The 16,886-nt window shown below is 48.5% G+C and overlaps 1 protein-coding gene across 1 annotated transcript in view; it reads right to left on the bottom strand.

Moving 5' to 3' along the window:
• Window positions 1–16,886, bottom strand: part of PRKCSH (PRKCSH beta subunit of glucosidase II) — a 377,155-nt gene that overhangs the window by 90,847 nt on the left and 269,422 nt on the right. Inside the window, exons 13-14 of the mRNA XM_085600555.1 lie at window positions 12,581–12,670; window positions 6,036–6,110 (exon numbers count right to left, since the gene is read on the bottom strand). Of these exons, the coding sequence (XP_085456681.1) occupies window positions 6,036–6,110; window positions 12,581–12,670 (165 nt within the window). The remainder of the gene's footprint in view (window positions 1–6,035; window positions 6,111–12,580; window positions 12,671–16,886) is intronic.

Here is a 16,886-nt window from a genome sequence, read left to right as displayed (position 1 = left end):
TTATATAGTGCTTACCACCTCCTGACGAGACAAAGCACTTTATGTGGGAAACAAGCCGACTTCGAGACTGCTGACGCCGTGCTGGGTCCCCGGGAGCTCCCGAGATGATCTGGAGCCGATGGGGGGAGGGAGGGAGGGAAAGTGAACACGTGCCGAACGCGCGCTGTGTTTAAACACCACGTACACATCTCCTGTCCTGTCTGACGCATGCAGATGATCTGGAGCTGACGGGGGGGGGGCAGTTAGCGCGCCATACGCGCTCTGTGTTGAAACGACAGCCCTATGCGGGGATAGGAGATGTGCATGCGTACGGAGTGCACATCTCCTGTCTCACTTCCACCCAAAACGCGACGACAATAGATCTCGCCAAGGCGAGCAACGCATGCGCTGCGTCTTTAGGAAAGACCTAAAAATGTGTGTAATGGTAAGCTCTCCACTATAATGTTAAGGGAAATTGAACACCGTACAGGCACGTTTTCCACTACAATCCGTGATTTTATGTCAAATTATTGTTAGCAACACGTTTTTCATAGGTACAAAAGGCAAGTATATTACGTGTAGTGAAAAAAACATAGCGTACCTAATTTTACAGTTCAATAACAACTTGGCCTGTATAACACCAGACCTGATAATTAACACTTCCCCGAACTCTGCTAATTGTTCGTAATTGCGTATGCTTAAGGCGTGTCATTAAGCCATCAATGTTATCGGTCTCTGATGTACGACTGTGTCGCATTTGTTTCTTGGGGAATTATGGAGGGTCTGAATGTGGCATGGGGGGTAGGGTAATACCCTGATATGTCGGCCAGCGGGACCAAATCTATCTGTGCCTCTGTGGGCATCCCCGTGCTTTAAAGACTACAATTTCGGCGCCCATGCATCTATCCATTACCTTTTTCCATCCCCCTAACTCGGCGGGGAGGTCGCTTTCAATTTCTGGGCTATGTCCCTTTTAGCCAAAGTTAGGCCTAGGAACAAGAGGTGCTGTTTATATCGGTTTCCTCCAATCTCCTTGGTGCTATGGAGGAGCAGCAGTTTGGGGTCAAGCGGAATGGTCCAGGCCAGCAACGTGCCAATATATGCCAACAGAATGGCCACCGGCCGGCCGAGCTTTTGTGCCCTGGCAATGACATTATGAACCAGTCTGATGTTGTGCCTGGTGGATCACTGTAAAAAAAACAGTTGATGGACCGAATGCAGAACAATGTCATCCATTCACCCCAGTACAGAGATCTGGGCCTAAATCCATCGTTTTTTTGCTCACCATGCCGTTCCATTTTGAACCCAGCCATATGCAAATCAGTCTTGATCCTGTGCCTGTGTAACGCTTTTCGCCCTAAGTGGGATGGGTATTCCCAGACGTGGGACCCGTGCTCACTACGCCACTGGAGTCAAGCTATCCTGGCTGATGACGGCTGATAGCCAGAAACCGGTCCTAGGATGCTTGATTCCGGTCCAGGGAAGACATGGCTTGGCAGTTCGGGCTGGACTGTTCCCATGAGGCACAGGGTCAAGACTGATTTGCATATGGCCATGTCTAAACTGGGGTGGTGTAGTGGGCAAAAGAACGATGGATTTAACCCAGATCTCTTGACTGGGGGAGAATGTCTGCATTGTCAGCATTCCGTCCATCATTTGTTTGTTGTAACGCTGGTGGATCACTGTGGCATAAAGCCAGACTGACCTGGGTGAATGAGATCTTGAATGCATGATCGAAGGCTATCAGCTAGGACTTTGCCGAGGAGTTTCGGCTTGAAATTGAGCTATGAAATAGGGAGATATGAAGCAGGATCTTTAGGGGGACGACCAGCTTTAAGAAATACTACGACTTTCGCAAAAAATCACTAGGGAATCTGTTGGGACCTGGCGCTTTTCCAGGGTGAGTGTTAATCAAAGCTGCTCTTAGCTCGTCTAGTGTTAAGGGGGCTCTAACCGGTCCCTTACCTGGTCTGAAATTTTGCGGGGAGGGATGTCTGACAGGAATTCGTCGCCAATGCCGATTGCAGAGTTGACCCACGCCACCTACCGACACACGGGGGTACTGCTGAAGAAAAATTCTCCGGACCCAGTCTCACGCCTGGGGGTAATTCTAAGGTGAGGAATCCATAACTAATATGTGTCTCTTACAGATATATCGTTGGAATCTCATGGAATAGGTTTTCTCTTGTCCAAAAACAGTAGACCCTCTAAAAGGTGTGTTCTGCAATGCTTAACTCCCACATCACAAATACATCGTTTGTTGTTTAAACAAATCCTTACTTTTGGACCAGGAATATTTGATACTGGGCCAATCTCTTTGCAGATAAATAACACGTTCTCACACATCCCCTTGTCAGGAAATTTTAGCAAATAGGGAAGTACCCTATTATTGCACAAATATTCAAGGGAAAGGGTCTCCATGTATTTGAAGTGACATTTACGTTCTTTATCAATGTAGGCTTAAGACTCAAACTCTTTCATGTAAAAGTCCCTTCAGATTTACCACAGAAACCCTACTATCCATTATAGTTATTTGAGTGCTAAAAATGGATATAAAGCGTAAACGACTAGCCCAAATAGTAGACCTCGAGGATTGCCAGCGATCACTAGAGTCAAAAGTGGCGACCGGGACCGTCCCAGAATCGCGGCTTAACCTTCTTTTAATCCAGCAACAAATACACCAACTCCTCACCAATGAGGCACTAGAGACCTGGTTGGCAACGCAACACAGGATTTACCATTGGGGCGACAAGTTCAGCAAAATGTTACACTGGCTATGCCAGGCCAAGATGGCCCCTATTCCCATGCTGACCCGGCAAGATGCAGATGGAGTGTTCTGCATCTCCCCAGAGTCGGTAGTTCAGATCTTTGCGACATTTTACGCCTTGCTGTACCAACAACCGGAGACGACAGCCTGGGGCAAGCCAGCCTTCTTCAGCCAGTCGTCGAGATCGTCGGGGCTAGAGTGGAACCCCTGATCTGCGCAGATGTGCTGTGACCACCTCCATCACTTTCATGAACACCCGAGGAGCGATGGTAAGGCCAAATTGGAGCATGGTAAACTGAAAGTGCTCGTGGCCTACTGTGAACCGTAGCTAACGCCTGTGAGCTGGCAGGACGAAGATTTGAAAATAAGCGTCCTGCAAGTCCAACGCTACCATCCAGTCTCCAGGGTCGAGGGGCAGACAGGACCTGAGCCAAAGCGGTTGACACTCCGGAGATCCAAGATGCCCTTGTCCTTCTTGGGCACCAGAAAATAGCGGGAATAAGAACCACGACCTACTTCTGGGACAGCAAGACGCTCGATGTCTCCCTCTCCTGGTGGACTGGCCTGCCCACTGGCCCACAGACCCACGGAGGTGGATCCCACATACCCAGTCCAGCAGACACTGGACAGCTCGTGCAGGCCTGTGGCTCAGGACGGAACGTGGGGGGGGGGCACCCCTTCCGTAGCCACGAAGGGGCGAAAAGCAGACTGCACAGGGCGAGAGGTGGAGGTGAGGCCCAAGGACCTGGCCGTAGCCCTAGAGTCCTTAAAGCGCTCGAGTGCGTTGTCTGCCTTGTCGCCAAACAAGCGACGACCAGCAAAGGGCATGTCCAAAAGTGTAGCTTGGACATCACCCGAAAAGCCAGTGGACCTCAGCCAGGTGTAGCATCCCAGAGCTACTGACGTTGAAATCATCCTGCCCAGGAAGTCAGCGGTGTCCAGCTCACATCTTATGGCGAACTTCACTGAGTCTCTCCCTTCGTCAACTGCATGGGAGAGCACGGCCCGGGCCTCCTCCGGGCACTGTGGCAGCAACTGCGTGACGGTGTCCCACACAGAGTGGGAGTAACGGCCCAAAGGACATGCGGTGTTCACCAACCGCAGTACTAAGCCGGAGGAAGAAAACATCTTCCCAAGGTGGTCCAGCTGCTTGGATTCCCTATCAGGTGGTGCAGTAGGGAATGCGCCCTTGGAAGTCGAGGCTTGGACCACCAAGTTCTCAGGGGTGGGGTGTTGGGAGAGGAAAATTGGGTAACCAGGGGCCGGGCGGTGATGTCTGGCAATCATCCTATCCACAGGCGCCCCCGTGTTGGGCTTGGACCAAGTGCCCAAAAGGATGTCCGTGAGGGCCTCGTTGAACGGCAGCAGGGGCTCCGAAGCAGCCGCTGCCAGTTGAAGCACCTCGGTCAGGTGGTTAGCCCCAACTGCCACCGTAGGAAGCTCAAGGTTTAAGGCCTCAGCCACCCTACGCAACACCACTGCGTATGATGCACCCTCCTCTGTAACCACGGTAGGGGGAGAAAGCATGCCACGGTCTGGAGAAGTGTCCAGACCACTGACCTCACCCAACTCTCCAGTCCGGTTTATCCTACTGGTCTGCCAAAGGGTCCACAGACCCCCTCCCAGTCCTCCTCACCCTCCTCTGGTAGCCGCTCAGGGTGATAGGGAACACCAGGGGAGAACAGGTGTACAAAAGTACCAGTCGGCGCCGGTCCCGATATTAGCGACGCCGGTTCGGCTCCGTGTCCACATCGAGGAGGAGGCTGGGGTCGACGTCGGTTTAGGACACAACCGGCAGAGGGGGCAGAGGTGTCACCACTGGATTCAGCGCCGGAGGTGTCACAAAGTGGAGCGGCACCAAACCGGATCCAGGCCTGGATACCTGGGGGCCCTGCAGCACCGAAGTCACCAGCATCGAAGGCCTAGAGCCCCCAGCTGAGTCCGCGGGGTCTGGAAGCACACCCGCAGAGTCAGGCTGTGCAAAAATAGAGTGGAGGGCTTCGTAAAAGCTACAAAGTTGGGCAGGGGCCGCCCCGGCTCTCAGAAAGGGAGGTAAGCTCGGAGCCGACCCAACAGGTTCCGCGGGCGGAACCAGGCGACTGCCGCATCCTGATTCGCGTCGGCCGACGGACGGGAAGAACCCAAAGAGCGACTGTGCTTCTCTGTCTTTTTGTGCTTCGACTTACCCGAAGACTTCGACGAGGAGTGGTGATGGCTTCGCAACCGGTCCTGTGACCTCCCTCTCGACCGAGACCAAAAGCAGCACGGAGCCAACTGCCAGGCCTCCGGAAGCTTTTGGAACCGCTCCTGCAAAGACTTCGGGGCCATGGCCCGGCAGTCGGAGCTTGACTTCGAGTCACGGGTCGCACTTCAGGTACCAGAGGCACACAAGATGGGGGTCCGTCACTGACATCAGCTTGTGGCAGGAGCCACAAGGCTTGAAGCCGGCCTGCCGAGATGACATCCCTGTGCACCAGGAGTCGTGACGACTTGAAAAGTCACAAAAAGAGTACAAAAGTGACTAGAGGTACCGCTCTCTCCGGATCTGCGGTGGCTGGCGCGGAAAAAGAAAGAATTGACGTCTGCACGCAGGGGCAGAGTCTAAGTAGAGACCGCAAAATCATTCTGGCGACCACGACGCCAACGACGAACACGGAGTCAACCAATGCCACATACCAATGCCCAGGGGTACTGCTGAAGAAAAATTCTCCGGATCCAGTCTGGCGCCTGGGGGTGATTTTAAGGTGAGGAATCCATAACTAATAGTCTCTTTCAGATATGGTTATCATGTAGATAAATGTTCTAGCTTTAAGATGTTAGAAATGCAATTGGAGGAATTCATTTATTGTTTGTTATCACTGTATAAAATGATTTGTTTCAATAAGTATATTTGTAAGGAATGATTTTAAAAAGTGTTTTTTTAACTTGTATTTCCATACGAAATGTCTCAACAATACAGAATTTATGACTAAACAAAGTACCAATTTGCTTCTGATGTAAATTTCTGCTGCAACCTCCAGCCTGGAACCTCTAATACAGCATACTCAAAGCAAAAGCTGAGCTTAACATCTACTCTCTCTATCAATTTGCCACTCTTGGTCTGTGCCATTCTTCATGTGTGGACTACGTATCTAGCAAGAACAGACATAACCCAGCAGCAAGCAGGGTACTACGAGTCAAGACCCAACGCAGCACAGACTTAGCAGCAGACCAGAGAAGTTAACACTGTTGAGCGAAGACATGCTAGAGATTAACCCCAAACATTCCCCTTCAAACACAGGTCACTTACCCCAGATTGGTCTCAGACCCTCCATTTTTGGGTTTCTGAGAGACTCTATTGAATGGGCACAGCCGATACACGTATCTAAAGGGAACAAAGGGTATACAGTAATAGTTAAAAAGAAATAAAAAGGAAACAAAAGAATTACGACACAAACAGAATAGTGAGGCAAAGAAAGACTTCTTCTACTCTGTACAACTCCATTCTCTTTGTTTGCAGCTATACAGTGCACTTATGTTACCTTATTCCCCACTCTTCTCCCCATCCTGCTTGCCTCCAGATTTACTGTGTATTGTTTCACCATGGTTTCACATCCTTTTATCTAGATATCCCCTAATGGACCCTGCATGCCTCACTACAGTTTAGCTCCTCCCAATCTTCATCTCCAGGTTTACCCTGTATCGTTCACCTTTCTCTCTTCTTCCTGCTTTGCTGGTCTCCAGCTTTAGCTAATGATGTCTCACTATTTTTCCTCATCTTCAACCTGCTACTTTCAAGCTTTAACATGCACAGTTTCACCAGTTACTTTTTCTCCAGATGTACCCAACAGTGTCCCAACATGGCATTCGCGCCTTTGTCTCCCTTGCCCCCCAGATTTAACATGAAGTCTTGCATCGGCTTTTTGCCAATCTGTCCTTCTCATTTCCAGGTTTATGCACATTCTCCCCAACTCTCACCCTAGCTTGGATCTCTATTTAACTTTTCATGCCTTATCGTTTCTCTTCACTCAGTCCTAGACTTCTTAAGATGTAGCCTTCTACATCCCTCAACTTTCTCCCTTCCCTCTCGAGGTCACCTCCAGCTTTAACCTGTATTGTCATGCCACGGTGTTCCCTTTTTCATGTCTCCAGCCTTACAATGCCACATTGCCTTACAACTAGGGCCCACTGTCCCAGGCCTCTTTCAGGGTTTTCAGGGTACACAAATAGTCTTACACCTTTGGCTCTCTGACAGAGCATGTATTAAGCATGTGGGAGCACACTATGAGAGGGGACAGCACACACAAGCCTGACATCTTGAAACATTGCAGAAGCAGTCAGAGAGTCATTACTTCACAGCGCAAAACCATAACAAACTTTCTGTAGCTCCAAACAACACTTTCTAGGAGAAACTAGCAAACACTATCCTAGCAGAAACTCTGCTGCATTCTCTCTCAAGCAGTAAATCTTCAAGTCGGAGGCAAATTTACAATGACAGGGGCTGAGGTACCGGATTGACTAAGAACTCCGTTAGGTTCCCATTAGCAAAATGAAAGAAGCTTTGTTTTAGCAGTGAGATACGTTGGAAAAGCTGTCTTCAGAGCTCTCCCTAGTCGGGAGTACTAGGGCTGCGAGCAAACTTGCGTGTATCATCCAATTCCTGTCGTTTTATTGATCAGAAAGTAGCGTTTTCAACCAAAAACATTTTTATGTGCTAAATAATTTGGGGGACTTTTAAAATACAGTGATTAATTGGGAATTGAGAGCAGGCACACTGACATCTACTCACGCTGCACTATCATTCTCTTGCCTCGCCTTACCGCTTTTGTTTTGGGGAAGGCGGCGGCGGGCGCCATCTTGGGTGTGGGCTGGGGCTGCGCTCTAGTCGCGCTGGCCTCCCGCCCTCCCCAGACTATTTAGCTTTGATTTCATCGCCGCTCGCTGCCTTCAGAGCTCTCCCTAGTCGGGAGTACTAGGGCTGCGAGCAAACTTGCGTGTATCATCCAATTCCTGTCGTTTTATTGATCAGAAAGTAGCGTTTTTAACCAAAAACATTTTTATGTGCTAAATAATTTGGGGGACTTTTAAAATACAGTGATTAATTGGGAATTGAGAGCAGGCACACTGACATCTACTCACGCTGCACTATCATTCTCTTGCCTCGCCTTACCGCCTTTGTTTTGGGGAAGGCGGCGGCGGGCGCCATCTTGGGTGTGGGCTGGGGCTGCGCTCTAGTCGCGCTGGCCTCCCACCCTCCTCACGTTCTATATAATGAGTACCATGTTCAGACGGCGCAGCGGGCTGGCGCAGCGGGCGCGCGCCGAAGCCGCGCCAAAGCCAAGCCCGTCTGCGCCCGTCCGCGGCCGGACACGGCCCAGGGCCATAACCCCTGCCCCCCGACTGATGTACTCTTCCCGGCACTTAAAAGAGTTGCATGTTGGTAAGATCTGTCCGACCTGTACTACGGCCCCCTTGAAAGATGCGATGGCCACTCGATTATTTGTGTGTCCAGGCTGTGGATATCTTCTCCCCCAATCCAGCATTCCTGCCCATTCTGGCCTACAGGATGGCAGGTCCTATGTTGTAGTGAACAGAGCTTCGCATGGATGTCGAGCTGCGCTCATCAATACGCGCTCACTTCCATGTCATAGCTTTTATATCAATGAATTTATCGTTACTTATGATCTGGATCTACTGTTTGCTACTGAGACCTGGGCAGATGCCGGGTCTGGTCCGGATTTCTGTAATGCTACTCCGGTGGGGTACAGTGTTGTCAGACATGATAGGCCTGTAGGAAGAGGTGGCGGCCTTGCTATTATCTTTAAGGATAAATATCGTACCACACTTGATCCTATAAACTCGGCTAACTGCGAATCAGCCGCTTTTGCCATTAGCATTACCCCCAAGCAGGCACTAAAGGGTGTCATACTTTATCGTCCCCCTGGCCCCCGTAATTCTTTTCTTTCCTCCCTTTCTGACCTAAGTGACAATATTATATGTTCTGATACATACACTATATTGGGAGATTTTAATTTTCACTTGGAAGAGCAGGACAACTCCGATACTGCCCAACTCACAGCTGATTTTTCCAACTTAGGGTTGCACCAACTAGTCAAGGGCATTACGCATCAAGCTGGACATTCCCTTGATGGTCTATTCACGAATGACCCTGGTATATCTGTATTAGATATCATCCCAATTACTTGGTCTGACCACAGGGCCATTATCTTTCAAATAGACATACGACCTGTTGCCCCTTTAGTCTCCAGGCCGGGAACCAGAATGGGCACTCGTGCCTGGAAAACTGCAGATATGCCTCAGATGCTATATTCCCTGGCTTCCTCCCGTCCTCAGGGTGGAAATACTCCGGCACTATCGGCCTCGGCTTTTCAGGACTGGATCCGAAGCGCCGCTGACCTAGTGGCCCCAGAGAAAATTACGAAGCCCAACAGAGTATCCCCCTCGGCCCCCTGGTACAATGAAGATCTTCGACTACATCGCCAACACTGCAGAAATCTAGAAAGGCGCTGGAGGAAGGTCTACTGCCCCATAGCCAGACAAACTTATAAAGATGCCCTTCAGATTTACAAAAAGGCAATCTTGGCCCGAAAAACCGAATTTTTCTCGGCACAAATTAAGACCGCTGCTAACTCGGCCAGAGAACTCTTCTCTGTTGTCACCAGCTTGTCTACCCCCCCTGTCGGGCCTGAAGTGGAGCCCTCACAGGCTTTTTGTAACGAATTAGCAGCCTTCTTTATCACAAAGGTTGCAGATATATATGCTTCCTTTGAAGATAACTCTAGAACTGAATGTAGAGGTGGTAGCGGGAAAGAAGCATTGTCTTACTACAACCATGACCATTTTCCATGCTTTCTACCCGCCTCACATGAGGATGTGATTAAAATCGTCTCTACCATCAAATCGGGCTCCCCACTGGATCCTTGTCCCCCATCCGTGATGTCAAAACTCACAGAAGTGATTTCCCGCCCTCTCATGGAGATCTGCAATACTGCTTTTTCGACAGGCCAATTTCCAAGTATATGGAAGAACGCTGTCATAAAACCCCTCCTGAAAAAACCTTCCTTAGATCCCACAGCTGTTGTAAGCTACAGACCGATCGCGTGCCTGCCCTTTCCTGCCAAAGTATGCGAATACCTGATGAATAGACAGCTCTCAGAGTTCGTCGAGACTCACCAGCTTCTCGACGATACGCAGTTTGGGTTTAGGAAAGGGCATGGAACAGAGACTGCCTTGATAAAGGCCTCTGACGAGATCAGGGTGATCATGGACCAGGGAGGGGCGGCTGTTCTTATCCTTCTGGATCTGTCAGCAGCTTTCGACACGGTCGACCACGCCACCTTGGTCGACCGTGTCACTGCTTTGGGGATTAACGGTTGCGCCAGGGATCTTATCTCATCGTTCCTGGCAAACCGTACCCAGACAGTAAAGTTGGGAGATTTCTATTCCCCTATCTCTGCACTCCCTTGTGGAGTCCCACAAGGCTCCTCGCTAAGTCCCATGCTTTTTAATATCTATGTAGCGGACTTGGCGAGGATAATAAAGGCCTATGGGATACAGCTTACATCGTATGCAGACGATACCCAGCTGGGCATCCATAAGGATGGTCTCACGGTAGCAGCCAACTTTCAGAAAGCTATGCTTGAGGTTAGTAGCTGGATGGCTTTGAACTGCCTTCGCCTCAATTCGGATAAGACCGAGATCATGACCTTTGGAAGACTCTCCCCTGAATGGTCCTTTGGTTGGTGGCCAGAAAAGCTTGGCCCTCCACCTGTCCCAGTAGAAAAAACCAGAAACCTGGGAGTGATCTTTGATAATAAGTTGGTTTTCGACCTCCACACCAACAAGGTTGTGTCGTCGTCTTTTTTCATCTTGAAAAAAATCAAGAAGCTGCTGCCTTATCTCCCGTCGTCAGCTGGGAAGACCCTGGTCTCTACCCTAGTCTTCTCCAGGATGGATTATGGGAATGCACTTCTCCTTCACACCCAGAAGCGTGTCACAACGAAGCTGCAATCTATTCAGAATGCGGCTGCTAGGATTCTTCTCAACATCCCTCGTCGCAAATCTACCACTCCTGGTATTCGTCAGCTTCATTGGCTGAGAGTGGAGAGCCGCGTCAAGTTTAAGGCCCTCTGTATTGCTTATAAGGCTGTACATGGCATTGGACCTAGGTTCCTGGTTGAAGCTTTCCAGCTGTACACTCCTAGGAGGCAATTAAGATCGGCCAATAACAGTCTCCTCCCGGTGCCACGCACAAGATCGGTCACCTGGGGAGACAGGCGCTTTCTTGTGGCCACTCCAAAACTTTGGAACCTCTTGCCACTAGCCATCAAAACTGCCCCGAATCTGATGAGCTTCCGCAGGCTCTTGAAAACATGGCTGTTTAATCAGTAAGAGGATGACCTGATGATAGATTCCAGTTGCTCTACAGCGCCGAGACACCTTCGGGTATTTGTCGCGCTATAAAAGTTGCGTAAATAAATAAATAAATATTATTCAAATAGTGGGGAGGGTGCAGGCCACATTTAAAGTACACTCCAAGAGCAGCAACGATCGGTTCTGCAGAACATGACTGAGGTGCTCTTTAATGAGCTGTGTTTGTGTTCCGGCACTGGAAAGATGGTTGCTGGAGACCTAGACGAACTACACTAGAAGATCAACACATTACTTTTAACCCCAGTGGGTGTTGCAGTTAAGGATAGCAAGAGGTTGTGTGTAGGTGTAAGTACCTCAAAGGAAGTGAGTACTGAAGGCTATCATCTAGGTGCCCTTGAAGAAGACCCAGTAGTGGAATAAATGGATTCTGGAAGAGTGATGTGTCAATCACAGTACTGAAATAAATAAGGGGCTCTGCAAATCATGATTGATGTACACGGATAAAGTTATAGGATCCTATGCTGGAGCAGCCTGTGGACAGCAGGACAGTTCTACAGTGCATTGACTGGTTGGTAGGAAACAGTCATCAAACAGGAGGTTCATGTGCAGTGGGTAACCCCCCACCAGCACTCTTATTACTGGCTAAGCTTCTATACAAAGATCTTCCTGGCAGCTCAACTCACTAACCGATAGAGACACTAAAGCATGCAATTTGTTGATACGTGGCTCTATAGACACCATCAGCCAGCAGAAAATGTTTTCACCTGGAGAGGTGCACTGTCTGCACCTGGCCTTTCAGTTAAAGTCTAACTCTCTCTCTTCCACACCTTAGTCTGCACCTGGAACCTCCTCCCTGGCTTTCTCTGCTCAGCAATCAGTGCACTCCCCTACTCTCCTTCCTCCTATTGCATCAGTAAGCCATTTCAATGATATTAGCTTTAATTCTGTTCTTTAACCAGTATTCCCCTCTTTCCCCAAGTCCCCTCTCTCTGAGTCCTGTTACCCCTCTACTCCCCTTCTCTTCTTTCTTATGCCCCTTTGTCACCACCATCTTCTAGCCTCCATCTGTGTCCTTCATTTTATTTTTACTTTGTTTACTTAATTCTCGCCTCATGCCGTTCTTCCTTTGTTTTCCTTGGGTACCCTGTTCTCCTTTCCTTTACTCAGTTAGCTGCACTTCTTCCCTCACGGTCTTTGCTTTCTCCCTTTCCTCTTCAGAATCCTTTGTACTTGTTTCATTGCATTTTCACTCTATATACTTTGTTTTGTTAACCTTTGTTCTCTTCAGAGCCCCATTCCCTCTCCCAATGCTGAGTTTATCCTATCTTTCCTATTGTTCCCTGCCCTTTTCTTATTCACTCACCATCCTTCTAGTTTACCATCCTCCTCAGTCTCTTGCCCACTTTGGGTCTTTCTGTTCCTTCCCCCATTATTTTCTAGATATTGATAGAGGATACATACTCATTGGTCGAGAGTTCATAGCACTGGCCATATAGATATGAAAACTCTCCTTGGGGCCCAAAATCAAAGGAAATCTCCTTCTCCAGATTCCTGCAAGGAAACAATGTCACTCGTAAGTCTCTGACACAATACAGGCAGGTAACATAAAAGAGAAGCCTACAGGTAACATCAAAGAGAAGCCACCAGGCAAACAAGCACAGGCACAAACATGTCCACAGTGCAAACAGATATAGCCAATCTTCATCATGTAAAGGCAGGTGCCATAAGACAGGATCAGGCTTCAAACAATCAAAGCCAGGCATAGTCACATGTAAATAGGAGGAGCCTACTTACCTCGTCTATGGTGATCAAAATTGAAAAACCGGATGACGGCATGAGAGGGCCATAACGGAAGGGGAGCCTACACTCTAGGCGTAACACTTTATCAAGTACCGCTAAAACCCAAGAAGGACGGCACTATGTGACTCTCTAGCATGACTGGAGACTAAGCAGGACTCCTCCTTGGCCACCATAGGGGCTCGCAGATGACAATCTATGCTACACTAGGTTTTTTAAAAATCAAAACTGAGGATTTGGGGTGTATCATATGATGTGGCTGTGCGGCCTCACTATGTAATACACATACCAACCCGTTTAGGTGCAGTAGGTTTCGTCTGTAAAACCCTCAGCTCAACCCTGGGTAGCTGTAGCACGGAGCAGCAAGGGTTGTACAGAGGAACAAGTGTTAAGCATTTAGACAGCAGCAACACAATTGAAGAATTAAACAGGACACTCTAGAAATCCGACACCAATTTATAAAAATAGATTGTATTATGATAAGAATTTAGACACTAGAACGAAATAAGAAAAAAACATGAGAGGGCTCTGGAGATCTAGATTTTACAAGCAATATTAAAATAAAAAGCAATTTCACTCAACCATGTACAAGCCTTGACAAAGTCAACGAACTGGAAACTTTTTCAAAGAAAACGTAGGTAAGTGTCAGCACAGTTGGTTAGAAGTACTTTGGGAGACCTACGCCAGCAGGGGACCTTAGACAAGGGGACCAGCAAGGTCCATGTAAAAATCTAGCACTCAATATAGTGCACCAAAATGGAGGTCCACTGTGCAAAAAGTCCAGGCAAATCCAAAAGAATTCACAGAGGCACAAATGACACCCCAAATTCTGTTTTGTGGCAGTGTGGGCGAGCCGTTACGCATATCAGAGGTCATTGTTAGCAGCTATTACACAGATAAAGGCAGTAAGAAAACAAATTACTTTCCTGTAACTTTGGTTCTCCAGTATTGGAAACTTTTATAGATTCCCATGCTTGTATCATTCCCAATCATCAGAATGGGAGTCTCCGGTATACATAAAATAGCAATAGAAACCATTACCAATACAGAACCTAGGCCTAGGCCCATTCTTGTTTTGCATCCTGTCCACCTCTTTTTGTAAAAGAAACCATAAAAAAATGTTTTAAAATCAGATTAGCCTCACCCCCTAGAACCCTCCTGAAAGAAGCTCAGAACCTCAGATTTTCGTAGCTGTTGTGTAACCAAACCACTGAAGATGGTAGAGGCTGAGCTTTCCCAGGGGAGGCGGGTGGGTCGCATGGGAATCTATGAAAGTTTCCAATACTGGAGAACCAAAGTTACAGGTATGTAAACTTGTTTTCTTACTCCAGTATTGGAACCTTCATAGATTCCCATGCTTGTAGCTAGTAGTTATCAGCACATCTTTTGGAATCATTACCAATATCAAACTAGGAACAAAGCCATAGTAAACAAATCATGAAGACATTCTCAATGATCAACAACATACTTAGACATTTCAGAAACAAATACATAAGGTTAAAAAATGTGCGAGAGCTGATAAAACAGTAACATGGAAGGAGGGATGAAGGGGAAAGCTCGCCGCTAGTGAAAGAGGTTCTTCAGGACTTCTTGGCCGACTGCTGTGTCACTCTGCGTCACAGAATCCAGGCAGTAATGCTTTGTAAACGTATGTGTACTGCTCCAGGTCACTGCACGGCAGATCTCTCGGATAGGAACACCAGCAAAGAGGGCTGTAGAAGAAGACATCGCCCTCGTGGAATGAGCACGGACTCGCCCTTCCAGGGGCTTGCCCGCTGCCCTGTGACAATATTGGATAGCATTAGTGATCCAATGAGCGATCCCCTGCTTGGAAAGGGGAAATCCCTTACGAGGGTCACTAAAAGACACAAACATTTGAGAAGACTTTCTGAAGTCTCTAGTTCGTTGAAGATAGAACTTTAAGCACCTCTAAATGTCCAGAGAGTGCAGTGCTTTCTCTGCTGGAGTAGCCGGTTGAGGGAAAAAAGTCTTCAGAATTACCAGCTCATTCAAATGAAAGTATGAAGGAACTTTATGAATAAATTTTGGGTTATTACGTAGTACCACTGTTCCTCTTTTGAACTGTAGAAAGGGTTCCTGAATGGTGAGAGCCTGCATTTCTCCCACACGCCTCGCAGAAGTCAAAGCTAGACGAAGCACTACATTCCAGGAGAGGAATTTCAACTCTGCATTGTGAATCGGTTCGAAAGGAGGCTTCATAAGCTGGGTGAGAACCAAGTTCAGATTCCAAAGAGGAGGAGGCGGCTTGACTGGAGGGAAATCTCTGAAAAGTCCCTTGAGAAACTGTTTAACTAACCTTGCCGACCAGAGGGAAGGGCCTGAAGACGTGCGTCTGAAGCGAGAAATTGCCACCAGATGCACTTTGATAGAAGAGTGAGCCAGACCCGCTTTTGCTAATGATAGAATGTATGGAAGAACTTCATGCGGCTCTAATTCAAAAGGATGGAGGCCATTGTGTTGACACCAGATACAAAAACGCTTCCATTTTAATCTGTAAGTCTTATTCGTACTTGGGGCTCTTGCCTGAGAAAGCACCTCTATACATTCTGCTGAGAGATTCAGACCAAGAAATTCTCGCTGCTCAGGAGCCATGCTGAGAGCTGAAGTGACTGAGGATCCGGATGGCAGACCTGGCCCTGGAACATCGTCAGCAGCGAAGGAATCGGCTGCAAGGGCAGAGGAAGGCCCAGGGAGAGAAGGTGAAGCTCTGTGAACCAAAACTGTATGGGCCACGCAGGGGCTATCAGAATCATTCTGCACGGTTCTGCTTTGAGCTTCCTGAGAAGTCTGGGGATCAGAGGAATGGGGGGGGGGGGGGGGGGGGGGAGGGGGGAACAAAGGCGCCTGACCAGGCCATCGAAAGCGCATTCCCCAACGATCCCGGATGGTGAATCTTGCTTGCATAGTACCGGCATTTCCTGTTCTCCGGAGTGGCAAAGAGATCTATGGAAGGTGTGCCCCTTCTGTGAAAAACCTTCCAAAGAGTGAAGTTGTCCAGTTTCCACTCGTGGCTGACCGACTTCAGTCTGCTGAGAGTGTCTGCTGCTTTGTTGAGGACACCTGGAAGATGTTCCGCTCAGAGCGATATTTCTTGCTGAATTGCCCACTCCCAGATTACTTGGGCTTCGTGCAACAGTCGAGATCTGGTGCCTCCTTCTTTGTTTATATAATGCATGGCCGTTGTGTTGTCCGTACGTATAAGAACTGTTGACTGTTGTGGAAGAAAGGCTTGCAAGGCTAGTCGAATCGCCCTGAGCTCCAGCAGATTGATATGCAACAGACGCTGCTGAGGCTGCCACCGGCCGCTTACATTAAGATCTTGGAACACCGCTCCCCAGCCTTCGAGAGAGGCGTCCGTAGTTATTATGTGTGGAGCCGGGGCTAGCCTGAAAGACAGAACTTGAGAAATGTTTTCTTTGGTCATCCAACATGACGCTGCCTCTTTCATGGCCTCGGTCACTGAGATTTTGCCGTCGAAGGATCCGTCGACTTGGCGCCACTGCAAGTCTAACTCTTCTTGGAGTGGACGCATTCTTAATCTGCAGTGAGGAATCAGGGGTATGCATGAGGAGATGGAACCCAGCAGTGACTTGTAGAGACGAACTGAAAGTGACCTTCTTGTTAACAGTTGGGAAGCCATGGACCTCACCTTCTCTTGCCTCTCCAAGGTCGGGAAAGCCTTGTTTACGGATGTGTTTAGAATGGCTCCCAGAAATCTGACTGTACTTGACGGACTGAGAGAAGACTTCTTTTCCTTGATTGTTAGACCGAGATTGGCAAACAGGCGTGTACATGTTATGACTGTTTCCTCTGCTGCCTGTTTGGTAGGAGCTTTTAGCAATCAGTCGTCCAGGTAAGGGAAGACCTGAAGCTTTTGTTTCCACAGAAAGGCTGCTACCGGAGCGAATACCTTTGTGAAGATCTGAGGAGCAGATCGCAGTCCAAAGGG

This window comes from Triturus cristatus, chromosome 4_2 (assembly GCF_964204655.1).
Source record: "Triturus cristatus chromosome 4_2, aTriCri1.1, whole genome shotgun sequence".
In the NCBI taxonomy this organism is placed as follows: domain Eukaryota; kingdom Metazoa; phylum Chordata; class Amphibia; order Caudata; family Salamandridae; genus Triturus; species Triturus cristatus.
Note: the sequence above shows the minus strand (reverse complement) of the source record. Positions and strands in the feature narration are given on the sequence as shown.